General features: G+C 39.1%; 1 protein-coding gene across 2 annotated transcripts in view; it reads right to left on the bottom strand.

Moving 5' to 3' along the window:
• tafa5l (TAFA chemokine like family member 5, like) overlaps window positions 1–20,519 on the bottom strand; it is a 77,884-nt gene that overhangs the window by 29,350 nt on the left and 28,015 nt on the right. For both annotated transcript variants that reach the window (XR_013792939.1, XM_079557780.1), the window contains exon 2: window positions 16,818–16,967. Coding sequence is in view for 1 of the 2 variants with exons in the window: in XM_079557780.1 (XP_079413906.1) it covers window positions 16,818–16,967 (150 nt within the window). In the remaining variant the exon portion in view is untranslated. The remainder of the gene's footprint in view (window positions 1–16,817; window positions 16,968–20,519) is intronic.

Genomic DNA, 20,519 nt, shown 5'->3' on the forward strand with positions numbered 1-20,519 from the left:
TCGTCATGTTGCAGAGCAAGCATTGGTGTATGTGTGCAAGAGGCGTCCTAAGCTGATCTAAATTGGTGTTTTGCTGTGTTTGGGTGACCAACATAGTATACCATATTCTTATAAACAAGAGCTTATATCATAAAATAAACAACAACACTGCAGTGATGGTGCACCATCAAAAAGATTATTTCTACTTCTACTTCTACTGCATAGTACTATGTCCCCCTCTGTCTCCCAGTTTTATAATCTGACAGAAAATATAGATAAATAACTTTCAAACTGTGTTTAGAAGAAGTAAAAAAGTGTATTGATACGACTGGTCTATCTAACATACAGATCGTTAAATCAAACTTATGGATGGGGTGACCCGCACTGTACAGTACTGCATATTTTTATATAAATACTAAAGTCTAAAGCAAAACGGTTAAGACTGGATTCAGAGCAGCTCTTTGTCAGGCAGCAGATGAAGACCTCCACTCCACATGAGCTCAGACACACGCCTAAACAGCCTGGGACTAAGTCTGTCACTGTCATTATTGAATTAATATAAACATTACATTATAGTAGATTTTCTATTTAAAAAAAATGCAAATTGGCCAAATGGAAAAAACATGTTGTTTTTTTTTACTTTATTTGAGTGATAATACTTTTTTTTTTTTTTTTATTCCATCATTGTCCTGCTTTGCCAACAAATGCTTCATGTTCTTCCTTTACTTTCTTAAAATCTTGTCTCCCAATGAACACGTATTATAAACGTGTTCTTATAATACACTAAACATTAACCAAATAGTAGTTTGGTTAATTTAGGTTTAGTTAGGCATGAGTAACAGGTGTGCACATCATATGAGTAGACGACAATTCACAATCTTATGAGGAACTCTGAGACTCAAAGAGCAAATACGCAAAATAGGCAGGACACGTCTTCAAATGTGGATGATCTTCTGAGCCTGCACTACATTAATTTGGATCTCGTTGAGGAGCCATGAAATCTGAAATGCCTGTGGTGGTAACCTTTACAGACCAGCTACCGCTTCCTAAATTACTCTCTCACAGCAGCAGAACAATGAGGTTTTTTATGTTTTTGACATTTTGTTAAATTAAACTCCACTTCAAATGGTCCTTGAATAATTTTCTGGTATAGGGCTGAGCGGTAAAGTATTATTAAATCATGGAACTTTCTTGTCTTTTTTACTATAATTGTACCCATAATGTATAGCTCTTTCTCTCAGGCAGCAGGTATTGGTGGAGACGTAAAAAATATTGTTTGAACATTCACTTTTGCTGAGGATCATTTTCTGTGTCAGTCATTAACAAACCCTCCCACAACTTTGGTTAACAATCAAGCACACACTCACAAAATAAACAAAAACAATGAGCAAATACATATGCATAACAATTCATTTCTCAACTTTCCATTTGACTGTATTCGACAGGTATCGTCAAATACACTTTTGGATGGAGGCAGCCAGCGAGGTAATTGTTTTAAATGCCAAAGTAAAAAGAATATGACCAATTACTAAAATAGTAGTAATTCTGTCACTGCAGATAATCAGATTGTCCTATTCTTTTCTGCCTGTCGTGGCGCTGAATTAGCATTCGCCTGTAGTCGACGCTGATAAGCACTGATTGTTCTTTACACAGCGCACAAAAGCAACACTGAAAGGTTATCAGCTCTCCACGGGCCTGGCCTGGACTCTGCTTCTGCTGTCCCACTATCCCCCGGGGCAGCGCATTGTGGAATGAGGTAACATGGTGGGCAAATTGAAAGAGAGGAACTGTGATTCGTTGACAGTTCAGAGAAATGAGGCAGTAACAGGGGAAAAGAGGGGCGATGAAGAAAGGGAGGGCTGGTGACATTTCACTGTGAGGTTCTGGTCCAGGTCTGGTTAACAATCATACGTTGGTCTTTGGAGTGCGAGACTGCAACTGCCACTCTGCAATAACGTTCTGTCATCCTGTGGTATTTATCAAGCTTAAAGTATGTCGCCACACACATGCCCGCACTGAATTGGTCTCCCCTAGCAAATAATAGCTATTGTTGACACATGGGAAGAGCAGCTGTGCTTTTAATCTACACTGTATTGCTATGGCGCCAGACACATCTAAGGTACAAAACGAACCAGGAGCCTGGTGCAAACAAGCGTGTGCAAACACCACGCTTCCTCAACCCAACGAGACAAAACTAAAATGCCAAGGCAAATAGTTTTGCTAGCTTGGGAATGAAAAGGAAAAAAATGGAGTGACCTCCACCCTACCCTGACACAGAAACATGCCACAGTGAATTTTCATATTCACAGTCATCCGTCAGGCTCAACAAAGCGTAGATTTATCAGTGAGTTGCAGATGTAGTTTTGAGTACATTACAGGGCCAGCGAAACTCAATTTCCAGGGGCACGGAATAAAAAGCTGAGTTGGCAAAGCGTTGGGAGTGCTGACTAACCATGGAAAGCATAAGCTCAGCCAGAGCAGAGCATTGGAGGAGGCAGGCTGGAATAAATGCATTTTTCAGCGGCTGCCACGGGATACCGCCACTCGATAGCTCGCCCTTGTAACTTTTTCAATGCCATGCGCGACACCGTTACTTGATCTATGATGGCTTGATGAATTTCTTTACGCCGTAAGCTGTGAAGCAGTCGTTCGGTGAAATGGGGAGCACAGCTGTGATAACTTCATCAGCAACAGCGGAATGAATAGCACAAACCACATCAACACAGTGCAGTTTGGCTACAGCGCTGTCACCATCCATCAAAACAATCTGCCCAAAACGCTGGCACACACTACAGTAGAGGCTTTTAAAAGACTTCCACTGCGCATCCACCTACCTTCTACAGCACCATTTAAAGCTCAGAGAAATATTCATCAGCTAATTCATCAAGTGCATTATTGTTATTTTATGGTAATGCTTTGTATTGTGTTCAAGCACAACATGACTAATGTTTTGTATTGTGCTCAACACTTCATGACTAATGCTAAATTACATCCGATGTTATAGGTCATTTTTAAATTTTCATTGAAAAAATAAATGAGCCTTGGATTTCTGTAAAATAAGTCAGTTAACGATGCCATACTTTTCTAATGTTGCATCTGTTTGGTCTTGCCATGTTTTGCATTGCGGGAAATTCAAGTAAGTTAACTTATTTTTTTGCATTTTGAGGCAGACACAATGTTGGAACCATTCGTGCACTACATCATGTTTAGCCTCCTTTCAGAGCAGACATTTGCATAGAGCGATTTTGGCTGCTACACACAGCTTGAGTTGTGGTAACACAACCAGAGTTTACTGTTAGACAGTCATTTATTACATTGTTTACATCAGGGGTCTCCAACCTTTTACCTCTCCAACCGCTACTTTTACACAACAAGAACGACGGAGAGCTACTTTTTCTTCAAAAACACTTGTGTAAAATGCAACTTTGGTGGACTTCAACCAGGAGAATTACTATTTCAAAGAAAATGACTTGAGATTAGTCCTTATACTTTACAATATTGACCAAACTGTTTGCAGATTGTGTTCAGCATGTTCAGAACAAACAGAAGATGTAGAAAGTCTTTGGCCAGCTACCTAGAAAGGCCCGGCAAGCTGGTAGCTCCCAAGCTACTGGTTTACATGATGTTTTAGTACTTTAGAGAGTAATAGTAAAACATATTAAATATTACGTAATATTGTAAAACATTTTCATGTTGACCCAATTTTGGGCCCGTGGTCAAATCTGTGTTATTTTGTTTGTTTTTACTCAGGCTTTTGGCCTACAGTTCCAATACTCCCAAAGTCCCAGCTGTGCATTGAATACAGTTCATGTTGTGTGACAGTGCAGTGAGCAGCAGCAAGGGTAATGGAACATCTGGCTGTGTTTTTTGGAGTAGGCAGGGTCTGGTTGACACCTGGGTGGCCCGTCCTGTTCCCATCTCCCTGAGAGTCCCACTCAGGGACAGAGAACATGGGGCCAGGGCTCATCAGCTGCCAGTGTCCCTGCTGGCCCCCACTCCGGACCTCCCCCTAGATCACACACAGGGCCATCTGTCCCGCTCCTGCACTGTGCCAAGCCCTGTCCAGCCCAGCAGAAGACAACACCGCCAGACGGGACTCAGAGCAGGGCAGCGTGTTCGTCTGCCTGATGAGATTCTGTCATAAGTGACATCAAATTTTTACCAAGGCCAGAGGCGATTCATTTAAATTCAGATGAGTAAGAAATGAGAGGGAAAGACACAAAAAACGACTCTTTTTGATGATGGATGGCAGGGATCAAAAACTACTCATTTTGAGTCATTGGAAATGTTGTTACATGCCACTTGTGCAAAATATTCAACAAGCAGCTCAGCCAAACAGTATAAACAGTAATTAGCAAGCCTTCTGGACAATGTTAATTAAGCTCCAATCAAGGATCGAAGTGTGTGCCACCAGATTCTCGGCCCTCTGTCCATTGTTGCTGAATCACACGTCTAATAATTGGATTCTTCTAATTCTGACAACACAGAATCTATCCATTTACATAATGCAGCAGCTAAAAGTAGCTATGTTGTTAGCTCCATATTCAGGCTTTAGAGCAAGATTGTGTTCGGACTCAGGGGCTGCCGTGCAATGACATAACTGATCATCTATAGTTAAAACGTACAGTAGGATGAAGGAAAAAACGGTAAAGCTTGGTTCATGAATTGTGTGGTCTGCCTGTCAGTCGTCTGTGCCTCAGCTGTTTTGTGTAATTGTCAGTACATGTGTTTCATTCTATCGGAGAAAAAGGGCCTTCAAGTTTAGAGCTTGTCCCTTTTATGTATGTTAGATTTTCTATTACTTTATGATTACTAGTCATTTTTAATATGTTTGAACCTGTAGTAGTGATTTAACTTTTTATCGCAAACTGTCTCATGAAATTTATATAATACTTTATATGGGATAACAAGAGAACACATATTTAGAGAGCTTTTTCATTGGCTAAATGATTAAGTCTTTTAGATGACATACAAAGACACTGTGAAAGTTTCACTGTGTCCCATTTCAGAATAAAATGTAAATGTAACTACTCTCTTATTACTGTTACTTGCCGTCCCCCCTGATCAGGGTCTAGGGCTAGGGTTAAGGTTAGGGGTTGGGGTTATGACTAGGTTTAGGAACGTCATGGTTTTCAAATGAGGTGTCACACTGACATATAGGTTGTAAGCGCGCCTGTCAATATGCTTTGGGATTTGGACTTGCATAACCCCTAACTTTAACAATAACCCTAAAATGGCAGGTAACAGGTTAAATCTCCCGTTGAAACGATGGCCAAGTGCACTTTTTCTTTGACAGATTTGTCGTTACTGCAAATTTCACTTTATGGCAGTCTGTCTGTAATATTATGTTCAATGTGCAAGTATAAGTAAAACTTGGGGTAACACCTAAAGAGATCAACATCCGTTCTACAAACTTCAGAAAAGAGCTTTAAGAATTGCTCATAATGTTTGGTTCAGGGATCATACAAAACTGTTTTTACGATCAAAGACTTGATTACATTTAATACTCTTGTTGTAGTGAATAAAGCAAGTCATAATCTTCTCCCAGAAGGGATTATAATTTAAGAGGATAATTGTGATCAGATTTGAAATCAGGGTGTGTCGCACCACCCTCAAAAGTATGTCTATCACCCAAGCAGGAATAACATTGTGGAATGGGTTAAATAAGGAGAAATACAACAAGACACTTCAAAATACTGTATGAAGACATTATCTTTCAAAATAATGGTGGATTGCACACACAATCATGCGTACACATTCATTACAGCCACACACATGATTGTGAGTCTGGGCCTGACTGTGATATCACATGATCATGCTCGTATTATCACCTACAGACACGTGGACATGGATGATATATCACACATATACTGTCACGTGTTCATGCACTGGTTATGGATGCTTATATTTAATAACAAGATGCAAAGGCATTGTTTTTCATTGTTAAACATAATAAAATGCATGTAACTCCTTAATTGTTGTTGTCTTACCATATTTTACCTTTTATTATATATCTTGTTTATTTAATATTCTTATGCATGCCCCCTTTAGCCTTATAGTTTAAAGTTTTATAGCTTATTTTTTATCTAGATTCTGTGTTATATGTTTTATGTTGCACGTCAGCACTGAGAAAAAATCCTAGTTTGTGAACCTTTTCTCAAACCATGGCAATTAAAACTATTTGATTCTGAACAAACATGTTTTCTGTGAGAAGTGAAAACAATTTTCTCCCTATGAAAGCATAATACAGATCTAATAGGCGACATGAATGTGAGGTGGGTGCAAATAAGCACTTGCTTCAGCCTCTTTTGGGCTTCATTGCTGTGTAGTGAGTATGTGTGATGTTAATGATAATGCAAATGTTCAAATAATGAAATAATGAAATAAAACAGATGAAGATTTGGTGATGGAGTAATGAAGTGTATGTTTGTCTTGCTTTATGACATTTTACTATATTCAATTCACTAACACTGTCTCACTATCCATCATTCATTTGATCAATTTTGGTTCAAATGTTTCTGCAGTCTGCAGAATGTTATCGCTAAAGCCATCAAGCTTGAGAGTAATGTGGTGGCATGGCAACACTGAGACGGGACCAGACAGTGAGAGGAGCAGATTAGAGGCAGAGCAGGAGACGTGCAGCGAACAACACCTAATCCTCCACAGTGAACAGAGCACCCCAGAGAGCACCACAGTGACACACGGCACAAATACACACAGCATGGAACCAGGCTCAAAAAGTGAAACGCATAAAAACACGCAAATACACCATATTTTATCTTGACTGGTTACAGTGTATCTACTGGCCTCTCGTGGGACTCGTACATGGTATTTGGGATTTGAGCTTTTCATGATATTCCCAAAGACGACAGTGTCACGAGAAAGGTTTGAGTTCATAGAAAATAAACTTTCAGGTTATTTTTGACAATGACGGTTCCTGTGACATATTGAAATAGACTACATACTTGAAATATTCCTTGATCCACATATATTTATTTATCATTGTTGCAACTATAGTAGAAGTAGGAGTATTTTTGGTAGTTATTTAATACAAACGAACAAAAAAATACTGCTTATTTCCAAATACATCCTGGCCCTAATTCAAATTATTATTACTATTATTATTATTTTCTAACTATTTGGAGAAGCAAGGACTCTTTTTTCCTGGGCACACAGACTTTTTTCCCCAGCTCATTCAGTTGCCTGGAAACAGTGTGAAGGAACAAGCACATCAGATCTGTGTGCACAGCTTAATATGAGTTGGTATACAAAGCTGTTATCGCATGTGCTAACCTGTTTCGGGCTGGGGATTCACAAACAAGGGTAAAATCCAATATGACATAAACTGATGGTCCTTGAAGAGAAGTTGCGAGGCAGAAAAAGCTCCCATCATTCACAGCTACAGGGCAGAAGAGGATGTTTATTGAAGTTTGAGCGCTGACGTGTAAACCCCCGCTGCCAACGTGCCAATCATCTACCCTGGCACAGGAAGTGTTGGGGAGCTGTGTACGGATCTGCCATTTATAGAAGATTCATTAGAAATCCAGTCAGTGAAAAATCAAGCAATTTATGCTTGGACAAATAGCTGAATGGGAAAGTATGTATATTTGCAAGCTCATATTTGTACACAGACTGTAATCAAATCACTTAACATCAAACTGAAAATTGAGACGTAGTAATAATAATTATACAGCTGATGGCTTAAATTCAGATAGGATGATGCTTTTGGCAAAGAGCTTCAATCCCCTTTCTTTCTGTAGTTTGCATGTTCTCCTTATGTCTGTAGGTTTCTTACCGGTGCTCCGGGTTCCCCGACCACTAAAACGTGTACAGTGGGCCATGATGTGTGAAAGGGATGTGTGCATGTGTGTGTGACTGTGGGAGAATGAATGTAAACTACCCCATATGTTTGCGTACAAGAGTCCCATGTGTGATCTTTAAAGCAGTACTAAGTAACTTGTTAACCTTAATAAATCCATTTCGTAGTCCCTCTGGGGTTAATACAGGTGCTGATGGGATGATTGGGGGGTCTTTCACCTCCCCCTGGTGTCTCTGGCCAGACACACTAATGGAATCATGAAGAAGAAGTTAACAGGCTAACGGGCAACGCTAACTGCGGACTAGCGTCACTTAAAACAGTATTTACAGCCAAGTTTGAGTGAAAATAAATATCTCCATTGTTTAATTGGATGTACAATATCCCTCACTTCCTTTGTCTTTTCTGTCAGCATAGTATTTACTCTCACGGACAATTAATGAGTAAAAAAAACGCAACATGCTACGACACCTGCAGTGGCTTATGGCCTCTAGGGGCAGGAGTTACTTTGTACTGCTTTAATATGCATTGTCCCAAAAAATTAAACAACAAACTTCCGAAGTGTTTTGAACTGAGTGAGCAAAATAATTACACATCTTAAGAACAGCGCTGTCACAACACAGCATAGCCGAGGTAAACGCACAACCAGAGAAATTAAGGAAGAACCTTGAACTTGTGTTTTCTGCACACAAGCCTCACAAAGGTTTCACACAAAGAAGCGTTGCTCAGAAAACCACGCATTGTATTTGGTAAATCTGTTTAGTTATTTCTGAATGCATATAAACAAATCACCCTTTCATACGCAGCCATAGGAACAGTCACTCGTAATATGCTATACACAAACCTGTTTGATAGATGCTTCAAGATAATGAAGATATATTGAAGATTAAAGATGAAACTGGGTTGAGTCTCATTTAAAGCACATGATGATGTCAATGAAAACAAGCTCATACAAATGGCCGATTTAGTAATATTTCCAGCACCTGAGTGAATCTATAAATAACTGAGTCTGAAAGTATAAGGGGACATGCAAGGAACAGAGTGTGACTTGTTCAAAAGTGGTATTTTACCGTCTGCATTAAAAAATTAAAAAATCAATTTTAGTGTTCACATGAACTTTAATTGTATACTCAATATTTCAATTAAAATGAATGTTGTGTCTAACAGAGTTGACAATCATGACAATCAATCATTTTTTGCTGTTTGTTTTAAACACTATTTAATATGAAGCCTGTTTCTTTACAAAACTGTGTAGGCCAGACCTCTCTCTTAAAATATACTGTGTATGTAACTGAATTAATGTAGAGCCTTTAAAAAAATAGGAATTTTAAAACCTGTTTTGTCCCAATTCTCAAGAAACATTGATGTACCGGTATTTCAACTATTATTTGCCTCTTCAACTGGTGGTCATGTTGAACGGCTGTCACCATGGGGGAAAAGATTAATCAATAGTAAATACAGAGAGCCATAAACATGCACTCTCAGCAAACGATTGAAAATGTCAGTCATTGAGTATGGGCCTTTTTTACAGTGAACTGACATTCTCTGAATATTCCATACATAAGATATCTGTCGGTCACTTGTTACATTGTTATAACTTTGCATTCTTACATTTGATCACTTTGAAGATGATTCGCTCAATGGAAAAAGAAGCCTCCAAAGGTCAGTACTGCATTTGTTGATTTATAATGTATTGTTATAAATCCCATTTTAAATCTAAACCACACATCTCCATCAAACCTTTTACACAAAACCCTGTTTATTAAACTACAACAAATAAACCTGGTAAAGTAAATAAAATGTAAAACATTTTTTGACTGAATTGACAGGGTTATGTGTAAAAAGTTAACTCCAACATGTCTTTCTTAGAGTGAATGCAGTGACATTGAGAAATCGGTTTACACGCAAAGAACACAAAAACGAGGACAGAACCAACCACACAGCACAGGCCCTTGTTATTCTACATTCCTTTTGTCTTTGGTCTAATTTTAGTCTGATTATTACTGACCCCTTTAGCTGCAGTGTTCTGTTTGCATATTTACATGAAAACTAGAACATGGTTTTTGGGCACAGGTCCAGAACACCATTGTTGCACCATTGTAACAACTGACTTTAAATAAAGCAGTGACGTCATGAGGCTCAAACATGTGAACAATGAGAGCAGCGAAACAGACTGTAAAGTTTGTTGGCTCTGTTTCACTTGAGATTCACGACTTCAGGGACACTTGGATGGTGGAGGATTCATGTGTTAAGAGACATGTTAAGATGCTATAGTTTTGTTGAACAACTTTACTTTGCTATATGTGACGAGGATCTGAAAATAAAGTCTGTGTAAGTGAGACACAACCACAACAAAGTTATTCCTCACATATGTGAAGCTTAAACTTCATTTGTGCAAGCAGCTATGGAGGATGTGGGAGTGTTAAAGTTATTAAACACTGGCAGAAAGCTCTTTTTTCTTGATTAAGTTTACTGTGTAAAGAAGTATACATTTTTCCGATTAAACTGGAGTGTCTCGTTTAGCAACCATTTAAGGGCACACACACTATATAACTGAGGTTTAAAAGCCTGCTTCAAACCATGAGGGCTAATATTTTTTTAAAGAGAACTTTCAGAAAAAATAAAGTAAATACAGGCAGTGAGTGTACCAGACAATTATTTAGAACACTGAGTTCAAGGACAAATGGTTACATCTCTAGTCTTTCTTTTCACTAATGTGATATGTATGAAGGTTATACCTCATCCTATCACTTCATCTTGTGCAATCACTAACATGCACCTTATGGTAACCATGTCATCCATATTAATGATGGGATCTCTCAATTGTCTCAATAAACTCATGACTGATTATTCTGTGTATGGCAATTACTATGATTTATCTTCAGTGGAACTCAAATGGTTGCATTAGGTTGCATGTGAAAAACTCAGACACAGTCACTGCATATCAATGAACTGCACATAATATTTCCAAGTGTCTCTGTATTTTATATATCACATTGGAGAAAGGCGCTGGTCTGCTCCCGCTACTGAAGCGACAGATATATTAAAATGACCCAGTTCAATATAACTAATAATATTGCTTGGTGAAAGAAAACAGTTTTCAAAGCCCTGGAGACACAACAGAATAAACATGTTTATGAGAATGTAAATTGGTTTATGTGCTTAGAGAGGCAGAGTGCCTTTATAAGAATTCTCATGAAAAGCAAGGTGCGTTGCTGTGAACTGGAGGTCACACAGGTTATCTGAACACACGGGCAGCTTCTTTCCACAAGAGAGTCTATTTCAAGGCTGCGTGTGTAATTGATGCCATTTAAGCTTAAATCACACATTAAACTCAAGGCTCAGAACCAAATGTGTGACTTTCACGGTTTCAGGTACAGTATCTGACTGCATTCTCAGTCACTTGGGGCTACATACTGTTTAAAGAGAGCAGAGTTTTGACATCTTCAATTTGGAATTAAGGAATTAAAGTAATACAGTCCAAGGATCAATAAATCAATCAATTCATTTCTCGTTCATTATATTCCTTGTATTAGAGGCTCAAGGCTTAATGTTCGGCCCATTTGTGTAGTTGATTCTTTAAAGATACTTTTATCAGTAGCATGTCGAGACAACCACTCCTACCTCCTATTTGAATGCAGGAGAGTCTGGAACTGTCCAAAAAACAAATGTTTCTATTGTTTGATTTAAAGTGAAGTGAAGTTACACTTACAACACTCCAATCACAGTTGTTTAGTAATAGCACATCTATCAAACAGTCTCTCAAAAACATATTGTTAAATATGTCCATATCAATCCAAGCAAACTTCATAACTCTCTAACAAAGCCGCCATGTTCGCTTTGATGCGGACGGACCACTTTCTTCCATGGTGCAAAAAGAACTGTGCTTTCCCTCACATTTTTCATGCATGACAATGCACTATGTCATGCTGTACGTATTTCTGGGCCCACCCGGGACCTTCTAGCTGTGAAGCGGAGGCGCTAACCGCTAACTGCACTATCGTTCCGCCCTTCTATTCTATTGATCTGATGTATTTGTCTGGCAGAAACTGTCCTCATTGTGCGTTTATCTGTACAAACTCGTGTGTGCTCTTTTTCTATCCCATATTGCTTGAAAATGGTGGTCTGCTTAAAGGGGCTAGAATCAAGTTAGTCATTTTATACTGACTACTGCCACCTCAGGTCTTATGCGCAGCTGCAGCTTCTATATTAAGCTCGTGCATGACGGCACTTCGGACCCGAATTTGAGTGACAGTGCAGGATTTTAGAGGCAGTTGTGGTGAACAGAGCTGAGCCCATTCTACATATTAGGACATGGCTGGAACATGTAGGGGGATGAAAATACTTAGTTTTAACATTTTAAACTCCATATAGTCCCTTTAATAATGTGGAACATCCTTTTTCAGTTGTTTTTCTCTTAACTGGGCGTAACTGACAACTAATTATCACAGGCATCTGAGATTGATGTCAGTGATTCAAAGAGCCCTGAGAAACAATACCATCTATGAGTTTAATTGAAAAATATTTATTTAACCTTTATGGCACTGAAATACAATTTGCATAATAATTGTTGACGCAGTGTAGTTCAAGCTTTTTTTTCTCCACACCTAAAAACATAGCAGATCGGCTGGAGTTAGCGAAAAAAAGCTCTTTTTTTTTTAATGTACGTAGATTCTCAACTCAACACCCTCCCTGAGGGAAAAAGCAACTATACGAAACATCACATCTAACTACATTTCTTAATTTAATAAAAGCTTGTTCAATCAATTCTTCTGACCCTGGGCATGATTCTCATTTGCCCCTGTGGCCTTTCATCAAATACTGCTGTGAGCAGGACCTGTCTCCAATGAACAGGCCATTACCAGAGTGGGAGGCGTGCTGCAGCAGGACACCAGTAACAATCAATTTCCTGCAGCTGTAATCATACGTCTCTCCAAGATAATTAGCATCTGGTGAGTGTTAGCACCGGCGTCTGCACCGCGAGCATACTAGGAGCAAAGTGGAGGACTTTGACACTGTATGTGCAACAGGGGGCACAAACAACAGGATGAAGTAAGGCCAGCAAGGTTTAATGAAAGAAATGTATGGAATTTTGAGAGCCAAAATCTTTTTCATCCTCCACAGGCAGACTCTTCCTCATCCCTCCAAACTCGGATCATCTACTTGAGATACGGCGCAGAACCCTCAAGCTCCCGGGTCGAGCTTGAGGGTTTCACTTTCGAGCACATCTCTCATGTCGCCTATTTTCTGTTTCTTGTATTAATTCAGTGTAAAAATGTGTATCATTGTAAATCTTACAAATGACATCCGTTGATCCATTTGTTCAGAAGATCTGATATGATCATGGACGTCCCACCATTAAGAGAGGAAATCAAATAGCTGAACTGCCACACTTCAAGTTGTCTCATCTTTATGATCTCAAGACGCACATCAATATCTCGCGTCCAAAGTGCAATCTCTGAAGTAGGCCGTTTGCATCCTTAACCATGGCGCATTAAGATCAGCAGGAGGCAGAATCAAAGTGACCCTTAAGACAAGAAAGAACAAAAGACGTAACCAATTTGTCAATGCTACACTGATGGACGGCGGAAGGCCCGGCCAATGCAGAGCTAATATCAAACCGTCGGCCAACATCAAAGGGGAGGCAGTGAGTATCGATTTTCTGGTTATACAACTAAACTACATCAGCGGGTGCCGTTAATGAGCGGAGCAGGAAGCCCATCCATTTAAGTCGATTTGGACTCTTTGAAACATGCCCGGGCCGGCTGGGGTATAGGAAAAAGTGCTAGCATTACAGAAATGAGTTCATGCAAGTTGGACATGGGCAGTTTTATGTTCTTGACCATTGTATAGTCAGGGAAAAGACGTTGCTTTCTTCTTAATTTGTTTGTATTGTATAGATGGATGTTTGCATTGACATTGTGAAAGAGAAGTAGGGGTGGGCATCAACATTAAAGATTGTCTTGATCACACTTTGGATTTCATTACCATCCACGTCCACTTACTGCAGATTTATCCTGTCTTTATCAGAAAACTTAAAACTATCTGCTTCTTCTGAGAGTTCACACTTGTGATTGGGTTAAAGCTGGTTGACACACAGCCTGACTAACCACAAGGAGCAAAAGTCGCATTAAACAGGAAAGAACTATGAATCACTACACAACCCTCTCAAAAAAGTCATATCCCTCATCCCAAATGTGAATATACAAAATGCATGACTCATCTACATGTCATACTTTGAATCCTGTTTGTTAGAACTAGAGGTTGAAAAGGCAAAGTCCAGAATAGGGATGCACCGATCCGATACGGGTCTCGGATATCGAAGCCGATACTGGAAAAAATACAATATCTTGTATCGGCTATAAATATCCGATACTGAACTGATACTAGTTTTGGCTCGCCTTAAAAACGTAACTTTTACCACCTAAATCTAAGTGAATATGGGCATGCTGTGTGTCATTGTAAAGCTAAGAACCTGGGGAAACCAACCACTGAGCTACTTTTTAACCTCTGCAAATGAATTTTTGATCGCTGCACAAAATTTTGCAGTTAGCAATCGCATGCTAAAGCTAGCGGAAGCATGCTAATGCTAAAGCTAGAAAGCAACGAAAACTAATCAAGGCTGGGTCATAAACGATGATACAAATACCTAAAGTAGCCTTATAAAACAACCACTGCTGATGCCAAGTGTTTGTATTTTAGTTTAAGAAATTGCTGATCTAACACATTTGTAATGATCAGATCACTTAAAGCCTGTCATATACCCAAGGGTTTAGTGTTGAAACGGCATCCTTGTTAAATGTTTATCCAAGAGTTTATCAATAGATATAATTAATAATTGATCTGTAACATAACATTAAAATATGACTGTATTGATCTTACAGCAGCCACTGTAAAGAAAGTCTCTTGGTACTGGTAAATATCGGATATCGGCAGATACTCAAACCCCAGTATCGGTGTCGGTAGCAAAAAAGCTGGATCGGTGCATCTCTAGTCCAGATTATTCCTTTTTTCCGATTCAAAATCATCAAATTGAACTTGAAATTGAATCAGTGATTTTTGTTTTTACAGGACTTTTGCAGAACGTCTTGAAGCTAGTGCGAACTGGGATCGTGTTACATTTCACATTAGCTCTAATTATGTTGAAGTCGGTCGAAACTAAATCTCTGGAGACGCACAGATATTATCTATACCTGCAGTCTTTGCATTTGGCTAATTATGGGCATTAACATTTTGATTCAGTGGTGATTAATCTTGCAGCGCTACATAAACGTTAATTGTTTTTAGGAATTCTTATGTTTTGCTTTTACAGTACGGCAGAGGAGCAGTGTGCAATTTCTTTTTTGAAACTTTTTCCATCACAGTTGTGCAGAAAACTACGGGAAGATTACTTGTTGCCATAGCTATTGCAAAAGAACATAGTGTTAATGTTGCCTCATGACCTGCAGTTCTTTTTGATTTTCTCAGCCAGCAACTATTCAAAGTGTTTTCTGTAAGTGGCTATACTAAAACAGCAACTGTGCACTTTCTTCAAAATGTCCTTTTTTCAGCTGATTTTTTTCCCTTTTTAAACAACACGCATTTCTATCTTTGCCAGCATTTCCTTTGATAAGCCTTAAAGGGGCTAGATGCAAGTTCGTCATTTTATGCTCACTACTGCCACCTCAGGTCTTATGCGTAACTGATGCTTCTATATCAAGCTCGTGCATGACGGCACTTCAGACCCAAATTAACACCTTTTTGAGTGACAGTGCAGGATTGTGGTGAACAGGTCTGGGCTCATTCAACACATCAGGACATGGCTGGAACATGTAGGGGGAGGAAAATACTTAATTTTAACATTTTTAAACTCTGTATACAGTCCCTTTATGTCTCCAAAATTATTTTCGAATGAGTAAAATAGTATCAATCAGCAATTTGCTTGACATTTTTTTCTAATTCAAAGAAGTATTAAAGGGACTAAAGGGAGTCATGCACGAGCTTAGTATAGAAGCTGCAGTTACACATATGGCCTGGGGTGGCAGTAATGAGTATAAAATGGCCAACTTGCATCTAGCCCCTTTAAAGTAGATAAATAAGGAGAGCTGCTGTACTGTCAATGGATACAACACAAGGAGCTCATTTGGAGGCGCTAATGGCAACTTTCATTCAAGAAACTGTAATTACAATAATCAGTGGACGTAGCACTCCACATAAGTAATCCGGTTTTGGATGAACTTTTTTTTTTCTTGTGCTGTGCCACACAACGACTCATGATTCCACACTCCACACGTAAATAACAATAAAAACTCTGAGCATATTTTAAATTAAAGTTAGGCCTGTGCTTTACTAAATGAATAAGAAAGTAATTCCAGGCCAACACAGCTGCATCACTACAGTGGCATGGAGGCACTAGATAAAGTCCGACGACATGTGCTCTATCCACAACATGGTTCCTCTGCCGTAGACCTGTACCTTTTGTTTCCTGGTTGTGGAATAAAATGGGTTTTTCCTTTCAGTTTACTGTAAATGAAAAAAAGACCTTGCTGCGCTGGGCGTCTAATTATAAACATTTTTTTTTCAATCAAAGTGTGTGCTTATAAACTCATTGGGGTTTTAGAAATGCGATAGTTATGTTAAGAATGAAGTTTGATTTAAAATGTGAAATTCATGTTCTCTTTCTTTCTGAAATGTGACCAAAATCGCTCTTAGAATTGAAAAAACAGCCTCCACAGTAGCAGCATGTGTTTTAGAGTTTGGAGGAGTGCAATGTAAGAGTTTTGTGTATTAAAATATACCAAATCACAGTAAAATAATGTTAAATCTGGTGGTGAATAAATAAATGCCTAGACTTATTATCCAATTCTGAAAATAATGGATGTTTTATCTTAAACTAAGCAAACCACAAAACTGCTGAGCATGGCATTCCTCAGATATAAGCTTTATGACAGATTCCAGAAGTGATAGGTGGAAAAGTTTGAAATATTTCATTACAGTAAACAATAAACTGCAGGACCACGCAGGCAGGACATGTTGCACTCACCGTCTACACAGGCTGGTCGCGCCCTTGTTGTCCCAGCGATCTGACCTCTCCGGCAGGCACATCGAGCAGTCTGCCTGGCAATGGTCCGCCTGGGAACACTATTGTCTCTGTTTAGCATCACAATCTCACAGGTCCCCACCGCTAACTGGCCTGCAACACACACAGAGACAAAGATCATGTAACGCAAGTGTCATCGAGCTTATTTCTCCACGGAAAACAAAACTTTGCTCCAAGAAAAACTTTCTTAGTATTTCGTCCTTGTGGAAATCATTCTTTCGACTCAAAAAATGACTTTTCAACAAGGCCCTCGAAGGTATTTTATACCAAGGACACAACATAATTCAAATGCTTTTCTTTTAGGCTTTAAACGGCAAAGTTTTTTTTACAATTCAACAAATAACTCTCAGAAAATATGTATAAAATGGGAAATTATTGATTATTACATTTACTCACCAAACATTTATGAATATCTTTCTCAACAAACATTAGTGTGAAATAAAAAAAACAAGAGAACACATTAAAAGCCGGTGCATCAAGATTCTAAAAATAAAATAGTTATTTTAGTGTGATTTGCTATGTATTTAAACTCCTGAATATGACTGCACAGAATCCTCCACTTCAGAACTGAATCCTTAAATCAAGCTGTAACAAAGCTGCTCTGCGCCATAACGATGAGATGATGGGGTTGACTGCTTCAACAGTCCAGTTTCAATCCCACAAAGTTCGGCTCTGCTGGCTGTGCAAATAGCCACTGTCCTAACACAATGATTACCTTCTCCCGACTGTGTGTTCTATTCTCACCCATGTCCAGCACTAAGACGGACTTCTGAGCTGCCGAGGCATTACAAATTGATGGATGACTCAGAACAGCGACCTGTTGTTAAGCACTTCAGAAAGCCCTTACTTCAGGGCTGTTTAACTATATTTTTACGGGGGTTTGATTTTTTTGGACGGCTATAGCTTGTGGGGCCAACATTCAGTTTGCAAAAACACTATACCCCTAAATAATAGATCAAAAACAGAATCTATTTCGGGCTTGGAGTGAGAGAATACTAATACCTATAATTACAAATACAACAAAGGGGAGTGCTTCAGGGTCCTTTGGAAACATGCCACACAGGAGCTCTTCTTGAATGAGGCCGATGCCAATAAGAGTCTTTTTAAGTCTTTTAAGTATAGGTAGGTGGGCTGAGGTTCAGACCAAATTAGTTGGAGGGCCACATCTGGCCTGCCCTGCATCAGGTACATAATATAATAAGAAAATATCCAAACTCTAACCCTAACTCTATAGGTCCAATGTCTTACTACATTACGTAGCTCCAAACTGCTAATACACATTATTTCATGGTGCATATGTACTACAGAGGTACAAGTTATTACACATTGTTACAAAGCACATTGCATTGTAGTTCATTGAATAGGTACACAGTATCAAAGGCAGTGTAAAATAAATGGTGACCCAAAATTGTGAGTAAATTGTAGTTTTATACTCTGCTTGGCCATGGTTTGTCCTATACACATATGGCCTGAGTTTAGCCTTGGTAATAGGGCTGCAACTAACGATTTTTGGTAATCGATTAATCTACCGATTATTTTCACGATTAATCGATTTGGCTGTGAATGATGTATGAAAATTTTATTTTTTCCATTTTTTTTATCACAAAACACTAAAGTGGCATTGCTTGTCTCATCAAATCAGAGACACAGACGGATATTTCGTACATTTTCAATGTATAAAACACTACATACACTAACTTTGAAAACAAAGTATCATAAATCAGAAATTCAATTCAATTTTCATGTCATGTTTGCTCTATTTGAGTCTAATTTATCGATTACTGAAGTAGTTGTTGACTATTTCACTAATCGATTAGTTGTTTCAGCCCTACTTGGTAACAGCATGAACTTGATAAATGTATTTTTCTCTGTCAATAATAATGTCTGTTTCACACTAATAACTTGCATCAGCACTGAAAAATACTTTTGAAGGATTATTGCTGAATGTTCTCTTCCCTCCAGGGGGCTGTGTGTAATAGCTGTTCCCTCAGCGCTTCAAGGCCTATTTGACAAAATGATTCAAATTATTCAAAGGTAATGATGCTGTCTTAGAGAAACAACTTTTTAGAACGCATTAATTATTCCTGTGTTCTTTTACCGCCATTTGTCAAAACAAACACGGTCATTTCCAAATTCAAAAGATGTTTCCATGCACGAGTGAAAATAAAAACTAATCGATAAGCTTCTGCACTGTAGCAGACTCAGCTGGCGAATTTAACACAATCCATGACAAAATCACTGACGTATGCCGTGTATTACCCGCTCTACGCCGGTGGTTAGGAGTAGGATAGAAAGTGGCCCCGCAAAAGGCATTCAGTGAAATCAAATCAGCCGGGAGAAAGTAGACTGGAGGCAAGTTAGTGCTGCAGTGCTCATGAGGTCAAAGCCTGGCATTTGGGGCTTTAAACTGCTGCTATAGCCACTTCCCAAAAAATCACAGATGTACTGAATCAATGCTAACTGCCATAGGACCACAGTCAAGCCGATTTCAGAGGCTTCAGACTTTAGAAGGACGTTTTACATCAATGACAATGCAATAAAAATGAGATGAATGACTATGTACTCCTAATTAGTTACTATGAAGGACATTTACTTATATTTCAGCTAAGATCACAGATATATATAGAAAAGGGGCTGTCTACTCATACTACAGTGAAACGCCTTTTACCCCCAGCAGTATTTTGTGGTCACGGATACTGAATTTGTGTTGAAGAAAACGAAACCGGTGCGCGGTGTCAACAGCGTCTTATGAGAGATTGCAAACTTGTTGTGTAAAACCCCCTGCGATTGTAGTAGTTGGACTGTTCCAAGTCCCCCGCTAGTTGCCGCTATAATGGTACATCCCACTTTGCCTGGGCTTGTTCGAGGTAGTTCTGCGCAGTAGCGTGTGTGGAGCGGTTGCTTCGGTCTTTGTCCTGAGAATGTGCCGTGCGTGTGCGTATATATGAACGTAAGTGTTGTTAACCTTATCGTCATTACCCATTATGAGTAACACGTTTGTTAATGTACATAGTGAAGTCCGCATGCTAGTTTGTAGTTTGTGCAGCCACGAGGCACCCTAAAGGCACGGCATTAGCATTATTCAAGATGGAGTCGCCACGTGCAGACTTGCCCACAGCTAAATGTAGCCCTGCCCTTGCAGTACCTTTTTCTGTCCATAAGAGGGCGGCATTTGGGCACTTTAAAGCTGCCCAAGTCTCGTTTGTTTATGTCATTATTTATCCATACTATTTTCACTTGTACATCCTGTTCAAGATGTTTATCCTCTTAAGAATTATTATCGACATATTGCATGACATTCAACCTTGATTATTATTACATTGATTGTAATTATTTTCCTTTTTCTGTTTTTATAGAAACCACACACACACAAACACAATCAATGACTGTTCGACCCTGTAATAAAGTTTGGGAAATATAAAGCAGTGGATCCATCCTCATCATTTCAAGTCACCTTACCTTCTGACCGAGGCTAGGGATATCAAGCTGTAACACACCAGTCAAGACGCACGCACATTGTTCAGTTCAAATGGTCCTTCGAGCCGGATCTGTTACAGCTTTCCCTAATGGCGACATCCCGATATGATGAAGAAGGCGCCCGTCCCAGGAGAACCCACCGGGTCCCAGGACATCTGGACGACTTCA

This window comes from Gobius niger, assembly GCF_951799975.1.
Source record: "Gobius niger genome assembly, chromosome: 6".
NCBI classification, from domain to species: Eukaryota; Metazoa; Chordata; class Actinopteri; order Gobiiformes; family Gobiidae; genus Gobius; species Gobius niger.